Source organism: Callorhinchus milii, unplaced genomic scaffold, assembly GCF_018977255.1.
Source record: "Callorhinchus milii isolate IMCB2004 unplaced genomic scaffold, IMCB_Cmil_1.0 Scaffold17, whole genome shotgun sequence".
Classification (NCBI taxonomy): Eukaryota; Metazoa; Chordata; class Chondrichthyes; order Chimaeriformes; family Callorhinchidae; genus Callorhinchus; species Callorhinchus milii.
Genome location: NW_024704758.1, coordinates 3,355,099 through 3,378,430, shown reverse-complemented (window position 1 = coordinate 3,378,430; position 23,332 = coordinate 3,355,099). Strand labels below are relative to the sequence as shown.

Here is a 23,332-nt window from a genome sequence, read left to right as displayed (position 1 = left end):
GTGTGTACCCCGGGGCCCTGTTAACCCTGCAAAGTTCTAATGGATAGGACAAAGCAGCAGGAAGTTTGCTATGAGGTTTTAGCTGGTTAAACTCCCAACAGTTACCCCTAAACACACACTTGGCCAAGGTCACCAAGCTTTGGCGCTCACCTACCTGAGTCTAATCCTAATCCTCTGTGCAATTAGGTAAATAGGGAGTATCCCGAGAGAGAGAGAGAGAGAGAGAGTGTGCTTTCCATTCCAAAACAGGGACATTTCCATGTGTAAGTGGCATATCTACGTGGAATCCAGTGTGGTCTGGACCCTCTTAAGCACAGTGCTGTTTTCTGCATGTGCCAGACACTAGCTGATCATGGTGATGGGTTTCTATGTATATCAGATACCCAGATGACCAAAAAACAGAAGAATCCTTGCCTTTTCTCTGCCCAGGATATGTTGGTTCGGGAATGTTGACGGGTGCCATCGCGGGAGCGGTTTTCACCTCTCCACCGCCCGCGAGTATCACAGCAGCGATCCAAGTCATGGTGAACGCGGAGGCGAGTAAGGCTGGCGGGCACGTGGGGTAGGTGTAACACATGGGCAGGATGTACTGTACTCTATACAACATGATGTCTCTCACACCCGGATCACGTCCCCTCTCCTGTTAATTAACTGCCTATTTTCTTTAGAATTCCAATTAGATGGATTGTGATTAGATAGTGAACGTTTCGCTCAAAAATTATACAGTCAATTCACTTTACAGTATATTCTGTGAAGCGCTTTGAGATGTCTCAAAGACGTGATGAGGCGCTGTATCAAATGCAAAGATTATTATTTATTGCAGCACATCCAATCTATCTAATTATCCAATCTCTCCTTGTCCTCAATCCTCTCTGGGTCTTTAACCCCAGGTATTTCCCATTGCCTTGATGGTATGATTTATCTCTGATAACACTCTTCAGTTTTACTCTGCTCTCTGTATTTCTCAGTGATTCGGAAATACAAGTGAAACAAGTTACAAACAGCTCAAGATGTGTGAGCTCAGCAAATCTGGAGCTTTTTATAAGATATGTGCTGAACATGATCTTTCACTTCCATATTTGCAATCACAAGCAAAACACTGGTGTCTCATTAAAGTCAGCATTATGCTGTGCTCCAGTCTGGCTGAGGGGCTGGGGTCACTGTGTGGCTGAGGGCTGGGGCAGGCTGGCTGGGGGCAGGAGTCACTGTACGTAGGGCATCTGATTGAGGGCTTCAGAATGTGAAAGGTTTGAGAGGACAAACAGTGACAAGTTGTTGCCAGTGGGGGGAATCAGTAAGAAAAAGGAGGAACTCAGGCCTGTTATGGGAAGATTAAGGGGAAGTTTGAGTAACTAACATTTACACATGAGGAGTTGATGAAATATTCAAGTGGCACAGATTTAACATTTACAAGTTAGATCGCTATTTGAAGAAAAAATGATATAAAGGGGAGAGTGAAAGACCAGGGAGTTGGGATTGAAGCCTCCAGTCTCTATGGTTAATACAGCATTGGACATCCCAGCCAATTCTACACAGAGAAAATCAAAATGATGAAAAATACAGGATAACACTAAAGTCGCGTCTTTATAAAGATATGGGCCAATTCTCATAAAATTTGTATTTTACAGCATTTTATATTTATATCTCCCCCCCACCCGTGCCCCTCTCACAGCTGGGGTGTTATTGATCGTGAAGAACTACATGGGTGATCTGCTGAACTTTGGGCTGGCGCTGGAGGAGATGAGGGCAAAAGGCGTACCTGTAAAGATGGTGGTTGTCGCAGATGACTGCGCCTTCACTACACTGAAGAAAGCAGGACGGAGAGGACTGTGTGGCACAGTGCTCATACACAAGGTACTTGGGTCAGAGGGACCTGTGTTGACTGATCTTTCTCTTAAGCTGAACTGGCTCCCAAGGTGACCTGCCAGGCAACGGAATGTCGGAATTGAGCCACCCCTCTGCGGTAGTCTCTAGTCCTGTTCCTGAGCCAGACGGGTCTGCAGTATTCCAGAGTATTGCTGATGACAACACAGCCTGGCTCATCGGCAGGACCTGGAAGGGCAGACCAGCCACAAGAGGCAGGAAATCCTCCCACTCAGCTTCTGTTAACCCTGCAAACCAAAGTCCTAAGGGGTAGGGGTGGTTCGAGCTGGACAAGCAGTGGGAAAGCTCACCAGGCAGTGCTCTCAATGGCAAACTGTGCGGTTTTAGCTGCTTAAACCCCAAGCAGTTACACCAACGCACACTCTGGGGTCCCCAGGCCTTGGCTCTTGCCAAACTGCACCTAATACTCTGAGGAATTAGGTAAGCAGGATGCATCCCTCTAGGGAGAGAGTGCACATTCCATTCCAATAATCTATCTGGGATTTCCATGTGTAGTGGGACGCGTAGAAATCTCACTATCTCAGACACCCAGCTGACCAAAAAAATTTTTTTAAGAAGTGAACTCTCTCTATTGGCAGATAGCTGGGGCACTGTCTGAAATGGGGAAATCATTGGATGAAATTGTGGAAGCGCTAACAAGTATTCTCCCTAAGATGGGTAAGTGGAGTTCAACCTGCCCACCACACTCAGCCCAACTCAGAGCAAACTCCCTCTACACTGTCCGTCCACACTCCCGGATCAGTGTCAGAATGGGTTAGAGACACAGTAACCCTCCCTCTACACTATGATTGATCCCCAGTTTGTGAGTGAGCATTGCCTTTTCCCTGCAGTGGGCAGTCTCCTCTGAGTTACTGATGCTGGGATAACTGTCTGCACTTCAGGAGGTGAGGGGACACTGGAGAGGAATAAAATGGTGACGTAAATGATGACCTTTAGATGTAAAGAGGTGTTTGCGGACAGAAGCCTTGGGCCCTGCCAGAGGCTCATTTATCTCTTGGTCTCTCACAGGTACAATTGGAGTGAGCCTGTCTTCCTGCAGTATCCCAGGAACAAGACCCACCTTTCACCTGGAACCAGATGAGCTGGAGATGGGACTGGGTAAGAGATTGGTCAGGGCTGAGTGGCTGATCTCAGCCTCGCTCTGTGCTGAGGACAGCATGTTCAGGAGAGGAGCCAATGAGCGCTGTTACAGTGTGGTGTGTTTACAGGTATCCACGGGGAGGCTGGCATTGCGAGGATGAAGGTTAGTGCTCAGACACAATGTGGTTGGGGGTTGGGGTGAGGGGTTGGGGTGAGGGGTTGGTGTTGGGGTGAGGGGTTGGGGTGACAGATTGTGGTGATGGGGTTGGGCTGAGGGGGTTGGGGTGTGGGCTTTTTGGGTGAGGGGTGATGCGATGTGACATGACGATCTGGGGTTCTCTCTCAGATGATGTCGGCTGATGAAGTTGTGCACAAAATGGTGGATCACATGATTAATCCCAGCAACATGTCACACCTCAGCCTGAAAGCTGGTGAGTGGCATGGGGTCAGGGGTCCCAGGTCAGGTCTGGTTGCGGGGTCTGGGAGTGTGGGGGCTAGGTGGGTGATTGTGTGTGGTGGTGGGGTGTGGGGGGAGAGTGGGGATGGGGGATGATGGTGGAAGTGTGGGGAGAGTGGGGGGCGGGTGTGATGGTGGGGGGGTGTGGGAGCGGGGGTGGGCAGTGTGGGGGCTGTGTTGCATGTCAGTGTAGAAGGGACCCTGTGTGACCTGTTGTGAATCTGCAGGAGACCACATTGTGCTGGTGGTGAACAACCTGGGGGGACTGTCCTGTCTGGAGATGAACGTTGTGGCCAAATCTGCCTTCTCCTATTTAGGTAAGTTTGAGGTTCAGTGTAACTGCACGTGGCTCACACCAGCTCCGAGCTACCACAGGGTGGGTCTATTCAGCTCAGGATCGGGAAGGAAGCCTTGCTTAAGAGTCTCCAAACTCGACTGAGTTCCACAATATTTACTGCCTCCAAGTGGGATTTGATGTGCCTTAAATGGACACAGATCTTGTGTGTGTCAGTCACGCAGTGATCTGCATTGGAACCTTGCTGTCCTGCTAGGGAGACTGGAAACAACCAGAGTGCCCTTTGCCCCTCCTCAGGACAGTTTCTGGCAAAGGCAGGCGCTCCCCTTACCCCGGTCGGAAGCTGGCTGTACGTGCCAGTCACTAGCCTGATGTTCCCGTGTGAGCCATGCTGCTGTGGCTGTGTTTCAGAGAGTCAGGGCGTGCTGATCGCCAGGGCGTATGTGGGTTCCTACATGACATCGCTCGACATGGCGGGGGTCTCGCTCACTCTGCTGCACGTGAATGAAGAGCTACTCAACCTCTTAGGTGAGTAATACTCGGGGAGAGTGTGTGTTGTGTGTGTATGTGAGTGTGTGTATGTGAGTGTGTGTATGTGAGTGTGTGTATGTGAGTGTGTGTATGTGAGTGTGTGTGACTGTGTGTGTGAGCATGTGTGGTGACTGTGGGCTGTTCACACCCTGACTGACGGTGAGGATCACCACATCGCTGTGTGATTGCAGACAGGGACACCAGTGCCTCCGGCTGGCGGCACACAGGACCCTGCTCACGGGCACACAAGTGCCGTGTACTACAGCTACCTGAGGAGCTGCCCAGCAGCACGGAGAAACCTGCTGCCACGACGGGTAAGAGATGTGCACCCTGGGCTCAGGGAAACAGACACTAGGGTACAGGGACACAGGCACAGGGACATAGAGACACAGGGACACTGGGCATAGGGGCACAGGACACAGAGACACAGGAACATGGACACAGGGATCCAGGGACCAACTGTCTCTCTCCCCAGCTTGGTGTCAAGTTCTGCCACTGTTAAAAGGCTACCCTGCATGTTGGGTGTTGTATAAAGTTGTTATTATTGTTGTCTAAAGTGTATCTGGAGCTCTGTGACTGACTGGCTGAGCTCTGTGGTTGAGCTGATCCAGTTGGCCTTAGTCATAGTTGCAAATTCCATCCTGTCCGTCTATGACCAGGGCTCCTCTCCTCCCGCACCAGGCTCCGTGAGCCCGTCACTCCTATCCTCGCCCGGCTCCACTGGCTCCCCATCCCCATTCCCCAGAGGATCTTCACCTTAAAAGCCTCCACGGTTGTGCTCTTCCCTACCTCTGCCATGTACTAAACCTTTACCAACCTGTCCGCTCCCTCTGCTCGGTGGGCTCCACCGTGCTCCACGTTCCCCGCCCGCCATGCCCCACCATCAGTGATTGGATCCTCAGTCTCTCTGCTCCCACTCTCTGGAACTCCATCCCACATCCCTTCACCCTCCCTTGACTTCTTCAAAGTCCGAATCAAGTCCTTTCTCTCCAACATACCTTTGGTCACCCTCCTACCCTTGCCCTCCCTGCCATCCACTCCTATTGATCCCCAACCCCTGCCGGGTCCAAATCCCTGACTTGGAACACCTTGGAACGTCCTCCCGATGTGAAAGGCGCTGTGTAAGTGTAATTTGTTGTTGTTGTTAAGCTCTCTGCCTTCTCCCCAGGGCCCTTTGCCAAGCAGCTGAAGGGGATCCTGGGTGAGATCAGCACCGTGCTGTTGTCCATGGAGGAGGAGCTGAACCAGCTCGACAGGGAGGGCGGAGATGGGGACTGTGGGAGCACACACGCCCGCGGAGCTCGAGGTCAGCCAGTGTCCCATCCCCCCGCCCCACACACTCACACAACCAGTGTCTGCCCACACACACACACAGAGACACAACATGCTGCCCTCCCCCACACACACACATCGCCAGTATCTGCCCTCCCCCATACACACAGAAAGTGCTTCCCACCCCCCACACACATCAGTGTTTGCCCCCCTACACACAGACAGACAGCCCCCTCCCCCCACCCCACACATACAGCCAGTGCCAGGAGCACTGGAGAGATATCGGGGAGGGGGGAAGATATTGGGTAGATGGGGGATATTAGGAGGGGGAGAGCCCTTGGTGGAGCGGCGAAGCAGAGAAATGTGGCTTTGACTCTCCCTCTCTCCGGCAGCGATCCAGGTGTGGCTGTCCTCGGGGCCAAAGGCGGGGATGGCAGTGAGGTGCTCACCGGCCTGGCCAGGGTGGTCCAACACAGCATGGGCGGCACTTCAGGCGCGGTCAGTCTCCAAAGTCTGCGGGCAGCGCTCTGGCTATGTGCTGTGTGTCACTGCTGTGTGCTGTGTGTCACTGCTGTGTGCTGTGTGTTACTGCTGTGCTGTGTGTTACTATTGTATGCTACTGCTGTGTGCTATGGGTTACTGCTGTGCGCTGTGTTACTGCTGTGCGCTCTGTCTTACTGCTGTGCGCTCTGTGTTACTGCTGTGCGCTCTGTCTTACTGCTGTGCCCTCTGTCTTACTGCTGTGCGCTCTGTCTTACTGCTGTGCCCTCTGTCTTACTGCTGTGCGCTCTGTCTTACTGCTGTGCGCTCTGTCTTACTGCTGTGCGCTCTGTCTTACTGCTGTGTGCTGTGTTACTGCTGTGCACTGTGTTCCTGCTGTGGGCTCTGTGTTATACCTATGTACTCTTATGTTACAGCTGTACAGTCTGTTCCTGACAGCAGCAGCTCAGCAGCTTGTGGGAGACCAGACAGCAGTAGGCTGGGTGGCAGCGATGGCTGCTGGCATCGAGGTGATGCAGAGGTGAGTGTGGCAGTGATCAGGTGGGGCTGAGATCCTAATTTCACCCAAATCTTGTTTGCTGATATCGTTTGCTGACGGGTGCGATGTACTGTGACCTCTGAACCCTGTGTCGGCGCTCCACTGGCAAAAATAGCGTCTTTGTCTTGAGTCAGAAACCAATGGCATATTTTTACTAATTTTTCACCAAATATATCCCAAAAATACCCAGATTTTTTACTTCCTGAAGATGGCTGTTGCTGTGCTGCCTCGCTCGCTGCCAGCCACGTCCACCACAGCCACAACCAGCACTTGACGGTCCTTGAGCCAGGCGGGTCCGCAGTATTCCAGGGCACTGCTGATGACAGCACAGCCCAGACCAGCCTGGCTCATTGGCAGGACTTGGAAGGGCAGACCAATCCCTGGCGGCAGGGAGTCGTCTCACTCAGCTCCTGTTAACCCTGCAAGCCAAAGCCCTAACGGGTAGGGTGGTCCCAGCTGGACAAGCAGCAGGAAAGCTTGCCAGACAGTGCTCCCGATGGCAAGCTGTGTGCCTTTAGCTGGTTAGATTCCCAGCAGTTATCTCAACGCACACTCTGGGGTCCCCATTCCTTGGCTTTTGCCAACCTGCGCCTAGTACACTATCTCTGGAATTGCCGGGAGTGGGTGAAATGCCTGGAATTCCTAGCTTGGTTCGGGGGCTCTCAAGCACGGTGATGGGTTTCCGCATGTGTCAGACATCCAACCGACCCCACGACATGATGAATCGTTCCAGTGTGATTGAGCTGCAGTACCACAGTATACCAGGCTGTGGCGCTCCTGGGCTGTTACACAGGCTGTGGTGATGAAATGAGGCTGGTCCACAGCGGCCACTGAAAGCCCTGCCCCCAGGCTCCTGCCCCATGGACAACCCCACCCTCCAGGCTCCCCACTGAGCTCCACCCTCCAGGCTCCCTCCCCCTACTAACAGCCCCGCCCCAGCCCCCCCCCCCCCCCCACTGACAGCCCAGGCTCGGAGTTGGATGGGGAGGGGTGGAGGACTTGGGGGAGAGTGGGGTGGGGTGCCGCCGAATAACTGGGGTGGGAGTTATCCTCTGACTGTGACTCTTAACCCGTAGGTACGGAGGAGCTAGTCCCGGAGACAGGACCATGGTAAGTGTGCCAATGTCAGTGGCCGACTTCACTCTTAACCTGTAATAGCAGAAACACAGTGGCTACCCCCAGCTCTCAGAACCCCTGACACCAGGGGGAGCCACACACTAAGCCTGACTGTCTGAGGGCATGGTGGTGTGGGGGGAGAGAGGAGGGAGGTGGGGGAGAGAGGGGGAGAGAGAGAGGAGAAAGGAGGAAGGGAACGAGGGAAGGAGGGAGGGGAGGAGAGAGTAAGGGAGGATATGTGTGACGGACTCTCCTCTCTAGCTGGACCCTCTGTGTGCTGCCTGTGAGGAGCTACAGAAACTAACGCCCGAGACTGAGAATCCCATCACAGTGCTGGAGGCCGCCGTGCAGGTACTCTGTTATTGACACGATCGCAAGTCATGGGACTGACCCACGCCAAGCCGGTCACTGTCATCACGGTGGAATGCATCCTGGTTGCTAAGGGACGTTAGGGTGGAAATAGCGGAGGCTCTAGCCACAAATTTTCAATCCTGCTTGAATATGGGAGAGTCACAAAGGGCAGAGGGATAAAACTGGTCACTACAGACCAGTTAGACTAACCCCGGTGGTCGGGAAACTCCTAGAGACCATAATCTGGGAAAAAATTACTTTTCACTTGGAAAAACATGGGTTAATAAGGACAGCCACCACGGATTTGTTAAAGGTAAACCATATCTAACTAACTTGATTGAATTCTTTGATGAAATAACAGCTAGGGTTGATGATGATAGTGCAGCTGATGTTGTGTGTATGGATTTTCAAAAGGCGTTTAATAAAGTCTGACATAATAGACTTGTTAGCAAAATTGAAGCCCGTGGGATTAAGGGAACAGTGGCAGCATAGATCGAAATGGCTGGGAGACAGGAAGCAGAGGGTAGTGGTGAACGGTTGTTTTTCAGACTGGAGGGAGTGGTGCTCCCCAGGGGATGGTATTAGTACCACTGCTCTTTTTAATATATATATTAATAATAATTATTATATATATTAAAGACCTGGACTATAGGGAGCAAAATTGTAAAGTTTACAGATGACACAAAACTTGGAAACGTAGTAAACATTGCGGATGATAGTAGCAGACTGCAGGAGCACAGACAGGCTGGTGACACAAGGCAGATGGAATTTAATGCAGAGAAGTGTGATTTGATGCATTTTGGGAGGAGTGAGGAGAGGCAATATAAGATAAATGGTACAATTTTAAAGGTAGTACAGGAACAGAGGGACCTGGCGGTTCACATACACAAATCTTTGAAAGGGGCAGGACAAGTTGATAAAGCTGTTTAAAAAAAGGCATATCGCATCCTTGACTTTATAAATAACATTAAGGCATAGAGTATAAGCAGCTATGTTGAACCTTTACGAAGGCCTTAGCTGGAGTATTGTGTCCAATTCTGGGCATCACACTTTAGGAAGGATTTCAGGACCCTGGAGAGGGTGCAAAGGAGATTTACCAGATTTACCAGAATGATACCAGGGATGAGGGACTTTGGTTATGTGGAGAGACTATAATCCTTAGAGCAAAGAAGTTTGAGGGTAGATTTAATAGAGGCGTTCAAAATTATGAGGGTTTTTGATAGATAGGAAGAAACTGTTTCCTCTGGTGGTTGGGTCGGTAACCAGAGGACACAAAATCATAGAAATGTAGAATTATACAGCACAGAAGGAGGCCATTCTGCTCATCGTGTCTTTGAAAAGAGCTGTCCAAATCAATCCCACTCCCCCTGCTCTCTCCCCATAGCCCTGCAAACTTGTCCTCCCCAAATAATTATCTACTTCTCTCTTAAAAGTTGTTATGTGTGTACCCCGGGGCCCTGTTAACCCTGCAAAGTTCTAATGGATAGGACAAAGCAGCAGGAAGTTTGCTATGAGGTTTTAGCTGGTTAAACTCCAACAGTTACCCCTAAACACACACTTGGCCAAGGTCACCAAGCTTTGGCGCTCACCTACCTGAGTCTAATCCTAATCCTCTGTGCAATTAGGTAAATAGGGAGTATCCCGAGAGAGAGAGAGAGAGAGAGAGAGAGTGTGCTTTCCATTCCAAAACAGGGACATTTCCATGTGTAAGTGGCATATCTACGTGGAATCCAGTGTGGTCTGGACCCTCTTAAGCACAGTGCTGTGTTTCTGCATGTGCCAGACACTAGCTGATCATGGTGATGGGTTTCTATGTATATCAGATACCCAGATGACCAAAAAACAGAAGAATCCATGCCTTTTCTCTGCCCAGGATATGTTGGTTCGGGAATGTTGACGGGTGCCATCGCGGGAGCGGTTTTCACCTCTCCACCGCCCGCGAGTATCACAGCAGCGATCCAAGTCATGGTGAACGCGGAGGCGAGTAAGGCTGGCGGGCACGTGGGGTAGGTGTAACACATGGGCAGGATGTACTGTACTCTATACAACATGATGTCTCTCACACCCGGATCACGTCCCCTCTCCTGTTAATTAACTGCCTATTTTCTTTAGAATTCCAATTAGATGGATTGTGATTAGATAGTGAACGTTTCGCTCAAAAATTATACAGTCAATTCACTTTACAGTATATTCTGTGAAGCGCTTTGAGATGTCTCAAAGACGTGATGAGGCGCTGTATCAAATGCAAAGATTATTATTTATTGCAGCACATCCAATCTATCTAATTATCCAATCTCTCCTTGTCCTCAATCCTCTCTGGGTCTTTAACCCCAGGTATTTCCCATTGCCTTGATGGTATGATTTATCTCTGATAACACTCTTCAGTTTTACTCTGCTCTCTGTATTTCTCAGTGATTCGGAAATACAAGTGAAACAAGTTACAAACAGCTCAAGATGTGTGAGCTCAGCAAATCTGGAGCTTTTTATAAGATATGTGCTGAACATGATCTTTCACTTCCATATTTGCAATCACAAGCAAAACACTGGTGTCTCATTAAAGTCAGCATTATGCTGTGCTCCAGTCTGGCTGAGGGGCTGGGGTCACTGTGTGGCTGAGGGCTGGGGCAGGCTGGCTGGGGGCAGGAGTCACTGTACGTAGGGCATCTGATTGAGGGCTTCAGAATGTGAAAGGTTTGAGAGGACAAACAGTGACAAGTTGTTGCCAGTGGGGGGAATCAGTAAGAAAAAGGAGGAACTCAGGCCTGTTATGGGAAGATTAAGGGGAAGTTTGAGTAACTAACATTTACACATGAGGAGTTGATGAAATATTCAAGTGGCACAGATTTAACATTTACAAGTTAGATCGCTATTTGAAGAAAAAATGATATAAAGGGGAGAGTGAAAGACCAGGGAGTTGGGATTGAAGCCTCCAGTCTCTATGGTTAATACAGCATTGGACATCCCAGCCAATTCTACACAGAGAAAATCAAAATGATGAAAAATACAGGATAACACTAAAGTCGCGTCTTTATAAAGATATGGGGCCAATTCTCATAAAATTTGTATTTTACAGCATTTTATATTTATATCTCCCCCCCCACCCGTGCCCCTCTCACAGCTGGGGTGTTATTGATCGTGAAGAACTACATGGGTGATCTGCTGAACTTTGGGCTGGCGCTGGAGGAGATGAGGGCAAAAGGCGTACCTGTAAAGATGGTGGTTGTCGCAGATGACTGCGCCTTCACTACACTGAAGAAAGCAGGACGGAGAGGACTGTGTGGCACAGTGCTCATACACAAGGTACTTGGGTCAGAGGGACCTGTGTTGACTGATCTTTCTCTTAAGCTGAACTGGCTCCCAAGGTGACCTGCCAGGCAACGGAATGTCGGAATTGAGCCACCCCTCTGCGGTAGTCTCTAGTCCTGTTCCTGAGCCAGACGGGTCTGCAGTATTCTGGACTGCTGATGACAGCATAGCCCAGCCTGGCTCATCGACAGGACCTGGAAGGGCAGACCAGTCACTGGGAGCAGGGAGTCATCCCACTCAGCTCCTGTTAACCCTGCAAGCCAAAGCCTAACTAGTAGGGTGATCCAAGCTGGACAAGCAGCGGGAAAGCTTGCGAAACAGCAATATCAATGGCAAGCTAAACGGTTTTAGCCGGTTAGAATCCAGCAGTTACCGCAATCCACACTCTGAGGTCCCCAAATCTTGGCTCTTGCTCCTAATACTTTCCGAAATTAGGTACCAGGATGCGTCCTTCCAGGGAGAGAGTGGGCATTCCATTCCGACAATCTATCCCTGGGATTTCCATGTGTAGGTGGGACGCGTAGAAATCTCACTATCTCAGACACCCAGCTGACCAAAAAAATTTTTTAAGAAGTGAACTCTCTCTATTGGCAGATAGCTGGGGCACTGTCTGAAATGGGGAAATCATTGGATGAAATTGTGGAAGCGCTAACAAGTATTCTCCCTAAGATGGGTAAGTGGAGTTCAACCTGCCCACCACACTCAGCCCAACTCAGAGCAAACTCCCTCTACACTGTCCGTCCACACTCCCGGATCAGTGTCAGAATGGGTTAGAGACACAGTAACCCTCCCTCTACACTATGATTGATCCCCAGTTTGTGAGTGAGCATTGCCTTTTCCCTGCAGTGGGCAGTCTCCTCTGAGTTACTGATGCTGGGATAACTGTCTGCACTTCAGGAGGTGAGGGGACACTGGAGAGGAATAAAATGGTGACGTAAATGATGACCTTTAGATGTAAAGAGGTGTTTGCGGACAGAAGCCTTGGGCCCTGCCAGAGGCTCATTTATCTCTTGGTCTCTCACAGGTACAATTGGAGTGAGCCTGTCTTCCTGCAGTATCCCAGGAACAAGACCCACCTTTCACCTGGAACCAGATGAGCTGGAGATGGGACTGGGTAAGAGATTGGTCAGGGCTGAGTGGCTGATCTCAGCCTCGCTCTGTGCTGAGGACAGCATGTTCAGGAGAGGAGCCAATGAGCGCTGTTACAGTGTGGTGTGTTTACAGGTATCCACGGGGAGGCTGGCATTGCGAGGATGAAGGTTAGTGCTCAGACACAATGTGGTTGGGGGTTGGGGTGAGGGGGTTGGGGTGAGGGATTGGTGTTGGGGTGAGGGGGTTGGGGTGACAGATTGTGGTGATGGGGTTGGGCTGAGGGGGTTGGGGTGTGGGCTTTTTGGGTGAGGGGTGATGCGATGTGACATGACGATCTGGGGTTCTCTCTCAGATGATGTCGGCTGATGAAGTTGTGCACAAAATGGTGGATCACATGATTAATCCCAGCAACATGTCACACCTCAGCCTGAAAGCTGGTGAGTGGCATGGGGTCAGGGGTCCCAGGTCAGGTCTGGTTGCGGGGTCTGGGAGTGTGGGGGCTAGGTGGGGTGATTGTGTGTGGTGGTGGGGTGTGGGGGGAGAGTGGGGGATGGGGGATGATGGTGGAAGTGTGGGGAGAGTGGGGGGCGGGTGTGATGGTGGGGGGGTGTGGGAGCGGGGGTGGGCAGTGTGGGGGCTGTGTTGCATGTCAGTGTAGAAGGGACCCTGTGTGACCTGTTGTGAATCTGCAGGAGACCACATTGTGCTGGTGGTGAACAACCTGGGGGGACTGTCCTGTCTGGAGATGAACGTTGTGGCCAAATCTGCCTTCTCCTATTTAGGTAAGTTTGAGGTTCAGTGTAACTGCACGTGGCTCACACCAGCTCCGAGCTACCACAGGGTGGGTCTATTCAGCTCAGGATCGGGAAGGAAGCCTTGCTTAAGAGTCTCCAAACTCGACTGAGTTCCACATATATTTACTGCCTCCAAGTGGGATTTGATGTGCCTTAAATGGACACAGATCTTGTGTGTGTCAGTCACGCAGTGATCTGCATTGGAACCTTGCTGTCCTGCTAGGGAGACTGGAAACAACCAGAGTGCCCTTTGCCCCTCCTCAGGACAGTTTCTGGCAAAAGCAGGCGCTCCCCCCTACCCCGGTCGGAAGCTGGCTGTACGTGCCAGTCACTAGCCTGATGTTCCCGTGTGAGCCATGCTGCTGTGGCTGTGTTTCAGAGAGTCAGGGCGTGCTGATCGCCAGGGCGTATGTGGGTTCCTACATGACATCGCTCGACATGGCGGGGGTCTCGCTCACTCTGCTGCACGTGAATGAAGAGCTACTCAACCTCTTAGGTGAGTAATACTCGGGGAGAGTGTGTGTTGTGTGTGTATGTGAGTGTGTGTATGTGAGTGTGTGTATGTGAGTGTGTGTATGTGAGTGCATGTGTATGTGAGTGTGTGTGACTGTGTGTGTGAGCATGTGTGGTGACTGTGGGCTGTTCACACCCTGACTGACGGTGAGGATCACCACATCGCTGTGTGATTGCAGACAGGGACACCAGTGCCTCCGGCTGGCGGCACACAGGACCCTGCTCACGGGCACACAAGTGCCGTGTACTACAGCTACCTGAGGAGCTGCCCAGCAGCACGGAGAAACCTGCTGCCACGACGGGTAAGAGATGTGCACCCTGGGCTCAGGGAAACAGACACTAGGGTACAGGGACACAGGCACAGGGACATAGAGACACAGGGACACTGGGCATAGGGGCACAGGACACAGAGACACAGGAACATGGACACAGGGATCCAGGGACCAACTGTCTCTCTCCCCAGCTTGGTGTCAAGTTCTGCCACTGTTAAAAGGCTACCCTGCATGTTGGGTGTTGTATAAAGTTGTTATTATTGTTGTCTAAAGTGTATCTGGAGCTCTGTGGCTGACTGGCTGAGCTCTGTGGTTGAGCTGATCCAGTCGGCCTTAGTCAGAGTTGCAAATTCCATCCTGTCCATCTATGACCAGGGCTCCTCTCCTCCCCCGCACCAGGCTCCGTGGCCCTGTCACTCCTATCCTCGCCCGGCTCCACTGGCTCCCCATCCCCATTCCCCAGAGGATCTTCACCTTAAAAGCTCTCCACGGTTGTGCTCTTCCCTACCTCTGCCATGTACTAAACCTTTACCAACCTGTCCGCTCCCTCTGCTCGGTGGGCTCCACCGTGCTCCACGTTCCCCCGCCCGCCATGCCCCACCATCAGTGATTGGATCCTCAGTCTCTCTGCTCCCACTCTCTGGAACTCCATCCCACAATCCCTTCACCCTCCCTTGACTTCTTCAAAGTCCGAATCAAGTCCTTTCTCTTCCAACATACCTTTGGTCACCCTCCTACCCTTGCCCTCCCTGCCATCCACTCCTATTGATCCCCAACCCCTGCACGGGTCCAAATCCCTGACTTGGAACACCTTGGAACGTCCTCCCGATGTGAAAGGCGCTGTGTAAGTGTAATTTGTTGTTGTTGTTAAGCTCTCTGCCTTCTCCCCAGGGCCCTTTGCCAAGCAGCTGAAGGGGATCCTGGGTGAGATCAGCACCGTGCTGTTGTCCATGGAGGAGGAGCTGAACCAGCTCGACAGGGAGGGCGGAGATGGGGACTGTGGGAGCACACACGCCCGCGGAGCTCGAGGTCAGCCAGTGTCCCATCCCCCCGCCCCACACACTCACACAACCAGTGTCTGCCCACACACACACACAGAGACACAACATGCTGCCCTCCCCCACACACACACATCGCCAGTATCTGCCCTCCCCATACACACAGAAAGTGCTTCCCACCCCCCACACACACCAGTGTTTGCCCCCCTACACACAGACAGACAGCCCCCTCCCCCCACCCCACACATACAGCCAGTGCCAGGAGCACTGGAGAGATATCGGGGAGGGGGGGAAGATATTGGGTAGATGGGGGATATTAGGAGGGGGAGAGCCCTTGGTGGAGCGGCGAAGCAGAGAAATGTGGCTTTGACTCTCCCTCTCTCCGGCAGCGATCCAGGTGTGGCTGTCCTCGGGGCCAAAGGCGGGGGATGGCAGTGAGGTGCTCACCGGCCTGGCCAGGGTGGTCCAACACAGCATGGGCGGCACTTCAGGCGCGGTCAGTCTCCAAAGTCTGCGGGCAGCGCTCTGGCTATGTGCTGTGTGTCACTGCTGTGTGCTGTGTGTCACTGCTGTGTGCTGTGTGTTACTGCTGTGCTGTGTGTTACTATTGTATGCTACTGCTGTGTGCTATGGGTTACTGCTGTGCGCTGTGTTACTGCTGTGCGCTCTGTCTTACTGCTGTGCGCTCTGTGTTACTGCTGTGCGCTCTGTCTTACTGCTGTGCCCTCTGTCTTACTGCTGTGCGCTCTGTCTTACTGCTGTGCCCTCTGTCTTACTGCTGTGCGCTCTGTCTTACTGCTGTGCGCTCTGTCTTACTGCTGTGCGCTCTGTCTTACTGCTGTGTGCTGTGTTACTGCTGTGCACTGTGTTCCTGCTGTGGGCTCTGTGTTATACCTATGTACTCTTATGTTACAGCTGTACAGTCTGTTCCTGACAGCAGCAGCTCAGCAGCTTGTGGGAGACCAGACAGCAGTAGGCTGGGTGGCAGCGATGGCTGCTGGCATCGAGGTGATGCAGAGGTGAGTGTGGCAGTGATCAGGTGGGGCTGAGATCCTAATTTCACCCAAATCTTGTTTGCTGATATCGTTTGCTGACGGGTGCGATGTACTGTGACCTCTGAACCCTGTGTCGGCGCTCCACTGGCAAAAATAGCGTCTTTGTCTTGAGTCAGAAACCAATGGCATATTTTTACTAATTTTTCACCAAATATATCCCAAAAATACCCAGATTTTTTACTTCCTGAAGATGGCTGTTGCTGTGCTGCCTCGCTCGCTGCCAGCCACGTCCACCACAGCCACAACCAGCACTTGACGGTCCTTGAGCCAGGCGGGTCCGCAGTATTCCAGGGCACTGCTGATGACAGCACAGCCCAGACCAGCCTGGCTCATTGGCAGGACTTGGAAGGGCAGACCAATCCCTGGCGGCAGGGAGTCGTCTCACTCAGCTCCTGTTAACCCTGCAAGCCAAAGCCCTAACGGGTAGGGTGGTCCCAGCTGGACAAGCAGCAGGAAAGCTTGCCAGACAGTGCTCCCGATGGCAAGCTGTGTGCCTTTAGCTGGTTAGATTCCCAGCAGTTATCTCAACGCACACTCTGGGGTCCCCATTCCTTGGCTTTTGCCAACCTGCGCCTAGTACACTATCTCTGGAATTGCCGGGTGTGGGTGGAATGCCTGGAATTCCTAGCTTGGTTCGGGGGCTCTTAAGCACGGTGATGGGTTTCTGCATGTGTCAGACATCCAACCGACCCCACGACATGATGAATCGTTCCAGTGTGATTGAGCTGCAGTACCACAGTATACCAGGCTGTGGCGCTCCTGGGCTGTTACACAGGCTGTGGTGATGAAATGAGGCTGGTCCACAGCGGCCACTGAAAGCCCTGCCCCCAGGCTCCTGCCCCATGGACAACCCCACCCTCCAGGCTCCCCACTGAGCTCCACCCTCCAGGCTCCCTCCCCCTACTAACAGCCCCGCCCCCAGCCCCCCCCCCCCCCCCACTGACAGCCCAGGCTCGGAGTTGGATGGGGAGGGGTGGAGGACTTGGGGGAGAGTGGGGTGGGGTGCCGCCGAATAACTGGGGTGGGAGTTATCCTCTGACTGTGACTCTTAACCCGTAGGTACGGAGGAGCTAGTCCCGGAGACAGGACCATGGTAAGTGTGCCAATGTCAGTGGCCGACTTCACTCTTAACCTGTAATAGCAGAAACACAGTGGCTACCCCCAGTTCTCAGAACCCCTGACACCAGGGGGAGCCACACACTAAGCCTGACTGTCTGAGGGCATGGTGGTGTGGGGGGAGAGAGGAGGGAGGTGGGGGGAGAGAGGGGGGAGAGAGAGGAGGGAGAAAGGAGGAAGGGAACGAGGGAAGGAGGGAGGGGAGGAGAGAGTAAGGGAGGATATGTGTGACGGACTCTCCTCTCTAGCTGGACCCTCTGTGTGCTGCCTGTGAGGAGCTACAGAAACTAACGCCCGAGACTGAGAATCCCATCACAGTGCTGGAGGCCGCCGTGCAGGTACTTAACAACCCGCCCCAACATACACCCACCAACCCGCTCCCCATGTTCCCCTCGGCCCCTACTTCTTCCCCCCAGCTCCCTCCCCCCGATTCTCTCCCCCTCAACCTCCTACCCCAACATACACCTGGACATCCTCCGCGCACCGCCCCCAACATGAAGTCTGGCGCGGGAGACGGGGGTGTCGGTTGGGCTAGACCTGGAAGCTCTATTTTCAAATCTCCCACCTAAACCAATAGCAAAATTCCTGGTGGAAGGAGGTGCTAACCAGAGTAACCGAGGAACAAAAGCTGCTTAACTACTTATTTGCACTTGGATTTTTAACGGTAGAATAGATTAAGGGGCCACCAAATTAATAAACTAAAAAAAATAAAAAGCAAGAGATACACACTTCCCCCATTTCTCCACCCACTTTTCTCTGGCTGCTTCTCTCCCCTCTACTCCCCACCCCATAGAAAGCTCAAGCGGCTGTGGAGGCCACAAAGGACATGACAGCGCAGGCCGGCCGAGCCAGTTACATCCTGTCCACCATACTCACCAACCCTGACCCGGGGGCCATTGCTGTCACCGCCATCTTGAAGACCATCCTTTACGCTCTGCAAACACAGCACGCAGAGTGATAACAGAGCAGCCATCACCTCAGCCACTGGAGGAAATCTGTCTGCTGCCTGACCTGGGAGTGTGGCCGGACAGTGTAGAGGGGGCTTTAGTCTGTCTCTAACCCGTTCTGACACTGACCTGGGAGGGCGGCGAACAGTGTGGGGAGGGGGTTTGTGGGGGAAGATGTGTGTGTGAGAGTGTGTGTGTGTGTCGGATGGTGTGTTTGGGGGTAGGGTGTGTGTGGCGGGAGGGTGTGTGTGTGGGATGGTGTGTTTGGGGGGAGGGTGTGTGTGGCGGGAGGGTGTGTGTGTGGGATGGTGTGTTTGGGGGGAGGGTGTGTGTGGCGGGAGGGTGTGTGTGGTGGGGAGGGTTAGAAGTTTGAGTGCATTTCACTGAGTGGAAGTGTTTGTGTGTGGGGTGGGGGGTGGTGGGGTGGACGTGGTTATAGGGGAACCACTGTGAAGCATTGTCTTTGAAACTCAATAAAATTATAAATAATCTGTTTTGATTCTTCTTTATATAGACATCGGGGCCAGGGGAAAGCTCCATTGCTGTTTACGTTAGAAAGTGATCCCAGGGTTAGAGTACCAGTGATCCCAGGGTTAGAGTAACAGTGGTCCCAGGGTTAGAGTACCAGTGATCTCAGGGTTAGAGTAACAGTGGTCCTAGGGTTAGAGTAACAGTGGTCCCAGGGTTAGAGGGTTAATTTCAGGATCTTCGGGCCTGTAAAGATGAGTGTGTGACGGTTGCTGCTTGAGGGAGCCTTGCCCGTCCCCAACTCGGTGCCTCACCAGCACTGTCTCTGTCTCTCTCGTCAGTGTCTCTGTTACTGATCCCCGTGTCTCACTGCAGATTGTATATATAAATGTAAACTGCTTGAAATAATAAGGCGAGAAGTGTGTGTGTGCGAGGTGCTGTGTGCTCACAGTTTATGGCTATGGTGTGCGGCCTGGGACCACTGCAGAGATGGATTGCGTTATTCTGGAGTGGGCTGGGAGCACTCAGCTCCTCACTGACAGGTGCTAGTCTCTTTTTGCTCTTATTAGGTCATGTTCCCATTTCCAGCTTCCCCCTGAGGATGGCCAATACTGGCTCACGTCACCTCCAGAGCTCAGACAGCTGTAGCCAACCCCCAATCGTGCTGACACATGGAAAGTTTCTTTCTACGTCTTAAAGAAACATCACAACTCCCCAGATGTTCACTGCCTGACCACACTGCTCTCTCTTCCTAATCACAGTCTCTCTATTCCTGTTCAGTCTCTCTCTCTCTCTGTGAGTTATGAGGAAGGGGAGGTGATCATAGCCGTATCATAGTGCTCTCAATGGTAAGCTATGTGATTTTAGCTGGTTAGACTCCCGCAATTACCCCAGCTCTGTCTTTGGGGTCTCCAAGCTTTGGCTCTTACCAACCTGCACCTAATACTTTCCGGAAGTAGGTAAGCAGGATGTGTCTCTCCAGTGAGAGAGTGTGCATTCGGTTCCAACAATCTATCTCTGGGATTTCCATGGATCGGTGGGATGCATGAAATTCGCAGCTTGGCTTGGATACTCCAGCATGGTGATGGGTTCCGGCTGACCAAAAAAACGGAGAGAGAGAGCAAGATGGTGGGAGAGAGAGAGGGAGTTTCAGAGGGCAGTGAGGTGACATTCAGAAAAAGGTGGGCATAATCTTAAAATTAGAGCTCGGCCACTTAGTGAAATCAGGAGGCAAAGTTTTTACCAAAGGGTGTGGAAATCAGGAACACTTCTCCCAAAAGGCTGTGGATGCTGGATCCATTCAAATTTTCAAAACTGAGGTGCATAGATATTTGTTAGGTCAGAGTATCGGGATATTGGGCAATGGTGGGTCATTGGAGTTGAGTCACCAATCAGCCATGATCTAATAGAATGGCGGAACAGGCTTGGGGTCTGAGTGGCCCTACTTCTTTTCCTATGTTCCAATGTCAGTGACTCTTCACCCTCAGGCAGCGATGGGGAGTGAAGAGGAAAATAAAATACAGCAACAACAACAACAAGATTCCATTTATAGAGCGCCTTTCACGTCGGGAGGACGTCCCAAGGCGCTGAATAGACCACAAAGTGTAGTGACTCTCATTCCTGCTTTCGTCACTTCTTGCCAGTTGGTATCCCCAGCTCCACTTAAACAAGGTCCAAATAATTCAAAACCCTACCTCACCAGGCTCCGCACCCCCCATCACCCCAGTTCCTGTCAGACTCCACTGGCTCTCTGTTACAGAATGGATCAATTTTAAGATTCTCACTTTCAAATCCCTTCATGCCCTAGTACCTTTTTACCTTATCAACGACATGATAAGGTGCTATATCAAATGCAGACGGGACCTTCGAAAGACGAAAACCCTGATAACAACAACTTGCACTTACATAGCGCGCTCCACGCAGGATAGTGTCTCAGAGCGCTTAACAACGGCGAGCCTGACTCTGGGGTGGGGGGGAGGTGACCGTGGGTACGATAGGAATAATAATAATAATAATCCTTGCATATGATATAGCGCTTTTCACGTCGGGAGGATGTTCCAAAGCGCTTCACAGAATATACTGTAAAGTGAATTGACTATATTTGTGGGCGAACGCGGCAGCCAATTGCGCACAGCAATGTCCCACAAACAGTCGTGGATTGAAAATGACCAATTTATTATTGTTTTTAATTTTGGAGGGATTATTATTAGGCTCTGTGTGGAGTAAGGAAACTTGCCCAAGGTTTCACCATCTGCCTGGAATTGAACTCCGGTCTCTCGCTTGCAAAGCGAGTGCTCTAACCACTGAGCTACAGGACTCCACGAAGGTTTTCAGGTGGGACTTGACAAAGGGGAGCGGGGGGGGGTGGGGGGGCAAGGCAGAGGGATTGCACACAGCTTTTCCCCAGTGTGCAACACAATATGTAGCCCGTGTAACAAACAGTTCCAGGGAGTGAGACACAGTGAGAGACACAGAGCGACACAGAGTGAGAGACATAGCGTGAGAGATGCAGAGTGAGACACAGAGTGAAGGGACAGATTCACACAGTGTGTTCAGGTGGTGTCAGTTCAGGTGCTATTTGTGTGTGGGAGTATGTCTGTGCTGGTCGGGGTGATGGGCTCAGGCTGATCAGCTGTTGAGTGTCTCTGGGGGACTGGGGCAGCTTTACCATTGATCTCATTTACCAAATAGGTCGTGATTGTGAGTTGAGCCAGAGTGAGAGCGAGCGAGCAAGCGAGCAAGGGTCTGACTTAGCCCTGGTATTGTTGGAGTCAGCCTGCTGTGAGGAAACTCTCAAACCAGATCACCGCCAAGCCAGGTCTACACGTATTCACGTAACCAGGTAATGGCATTATCAGTTTACTGTGTCATCAGCTCACCCATAACCAGCTCACAGCTTAACCAAGTAACTCTGTAAATACATGATCACCATGTCCAGACCACCTGATAACTATGTAGCCACAAAATCAGATAACTGTGTAAATGGGTAACTGAATAACCAAGTTACCACATAAACATGTAAACGTAATCTGTCGTTTATTCACAGGCTCAGTAAATCAGCATTGCTAGGCTGGGGCTGGGTTTGAGGTTGGGGTTGGGTTGGGGTTGGGGCTGGGATTGGGGTTGGGGCTGGGATTGGGGTTGGGGCTGTGTTTCGGTTTGGGGTTGGGTTCGGGGCTGGGATTGTGGTTGGGTTCGGGGCTGGGGCTGGATTCGGGGTTGGGATTGTGGTTGGGGTCGTGGCTGGGGCTGGAATTACGACTGAGGTCCCACATGTGTCCCATGCTGAGCTTCTCTCTGCTGATCTGTAGTGGGGACAGTGACCGGCTGTAGTGGGGACAGTGACCGGCTGTAGTGGGGACAGTGACCGGCTGTAGTGGGGACAGTGACCGGCTGTAGTGGGGACAGTGACTGGCTGTAGTGTGAAGGTGATGAAGGTGGAGGGGTTATAGCCTTTGATATCACATCTTGGGAGGTTGTCTAAAAGCTCTTCCCTGGATAAAGTGTAGTGACTGTATTTATGGGCGAACACGGCACCAAATTTTCGCAAAGTCCACCATCAACCATGAGGTGAATGTTTATTTGGGGGATTATCGGCCAGGACCCCGAGTGAGAGAATAGCACCGCCGGATCTTTAGTGTCTAACAGGGGTAGGGGGGCAGGGGGGCAGGGGAGGAGGGGGGGGCGGGATGTTTGAAGGTCAGGATGAGAAGATCATCATCTTGGAATGTTTGGAGCCCTGGAGACACAGGATGTTTCCAGAGATTCCAGCCCAGAATAGGCTCTGGCAGCCAGGTCAGCACACACTCAGACAGGGGGAGAGGGAGGGAAGGGGGTGGGAGAAGAGGGGGAGGGAGAGGGGGGCATGTATGACAGGTGAAGTGACTGTAGTGCTGTGTGTGACAGGTGGAGTGAGAGCTGAAGCCCGGTCGCCATGTCGATGAGAGTGATGAGCACGAGTACGAGCACAGTGACCACGGAGCAGAGGTCGGATATGGGGACGACCAGGGTCTCCAAGGTCACTCGTGTCACCAAGGTCACCACCGGGGAAGGTAACCCACAGCTGCGTCACCTCCCCATGGGCACAGCACTGTGTCCTGCCCCTCGTGCATACCGTGATAGTCACCGAGCCTGGCACTGAGCCTGGCACCGAGCCTGGCACCGAGCCTGGCACCGAGCCTGTCACCGAGCCTGGCACCAACACTGGCACCGACACTGGCACTCACCGTACACACAGCCGCTCACCGTACACACAGCCGCTCACCGTACACACAGCCGCTCACCGTACACGCAGCCGCTCACCGTACACACAGCCGCTCACCGTACACACAGCCGCTCACCGTGCACGCAGCCGCTCACCGTGCACGCAGCCGCTCACCGTGCACGCATCCGCTCACCGTGCACGCAGCCGCGCACGCAGCCGCTCACCGTGCACGCAGCCGCTCACCGTGCACGCAGCCGCTCACCGTGCACGCAGCCGCTCACCGTGCACGCATCCGCTCACCGTCCACGCATCCGCTCACCGTGCACGCATCCGCTCACCGTACACGCATCCGCTCACTGTACACGCATCCGCTCACTGTACACACATCCGCTCACTGTACACACATCCGCTCACTGTACACACAGCCGCCCACTGTACACACAGCCGCTCACCATAGACACAGCCGCTCACCATAGACACAGCCGCCCACTGTACGCACAGCCGCCCACTGTGCACACATCCGCTCACTGTACACACATCCG

At 52.5% G+C, this 23,332-nt stretch overlaps 3 protein-coding genes across 4 annotated transcripts in view; all 3 read left to right on the top strand.

Annotated features, from left to right (window-relative positions):
* Positions 1-446: 446 nt before the first annotated feature.
* LOC121848072 (triokinase/FMN cyclase-like) lies at positions 447-8,040 on the top strand. The gene is made up of 14 exons (XM_042341560.1): positions 447-540; positions 1,673-1,854; positions 2,463-2,541; positions 2,893-2,982; positions 3,093-3,127; positions 3,311-3,395; positions 3,649-3,738; positions 4,128-4,244; positions 4,439-4,561; positions 5,416-5,553; positions 5,920-6,017; positions 6,437-6,540; positions 7,635-7,668; positions 7,936-8,040. The coding sequence occupies exons 1-14, from the start codon at positions 447-449 to the stop codon at positions 8,038-8,040; spliced, it is 1,374 nt and encodes a 457-aa protein (XP_042197494.1).
* A 1,858-nt stretch (positions 8,041-9,898) lies between these two features.
* On the top strand, positions 9,899-21,340 carry LOC103191379 (triokinase/FMN cyclase; the record flags this gene model as incomplete). 2 transcript variants are annotated; one of them, XM_042341343.1, is given in 15 exon segments in its annotated part: positions 9,899-10,009; positions 11,144-11,325; positions 11,926-12,004; positions 12,356-12,445; positions 12,556-12,590; positions 12,776-12,860; positions 13,116-13,205; positions 13,597-13,713; positions 13,910-14,032; positions 14,894-15,031; positions 15,390-15,496; positions 15,916-16,019; positions 17,115-17,148; positions 17,420-17,509; positions 21,278-21,340. In XM_042341343.1, coding segments are annotated over 15 exon segments (1,403 nt in total), but the record flags the coding sequence as incomplete, so codon positions are not given.
* The window catches only part of LOC103191378 (immunoglobulin superfamily member 22), a 22,785-nt gene continuing 20,669 nt past the window's right edge, over positions 21,217-23,332 (top strand). The window contains exons 1-2 of the mRNA XM_042341559.1: positions 21,217-21,428; positions 22,493-22,638. Coding sequence (XP_042197493.1) covers positions 22,521-22,638 — 118 coding nt within the window. The 5' untranslated portion in view covers positions 21,217-21,428; positions 22,493-22,520. The remainder of the gene's footprint in view (positions 21,429-22,492; positions 22,639-23,332) is intronic.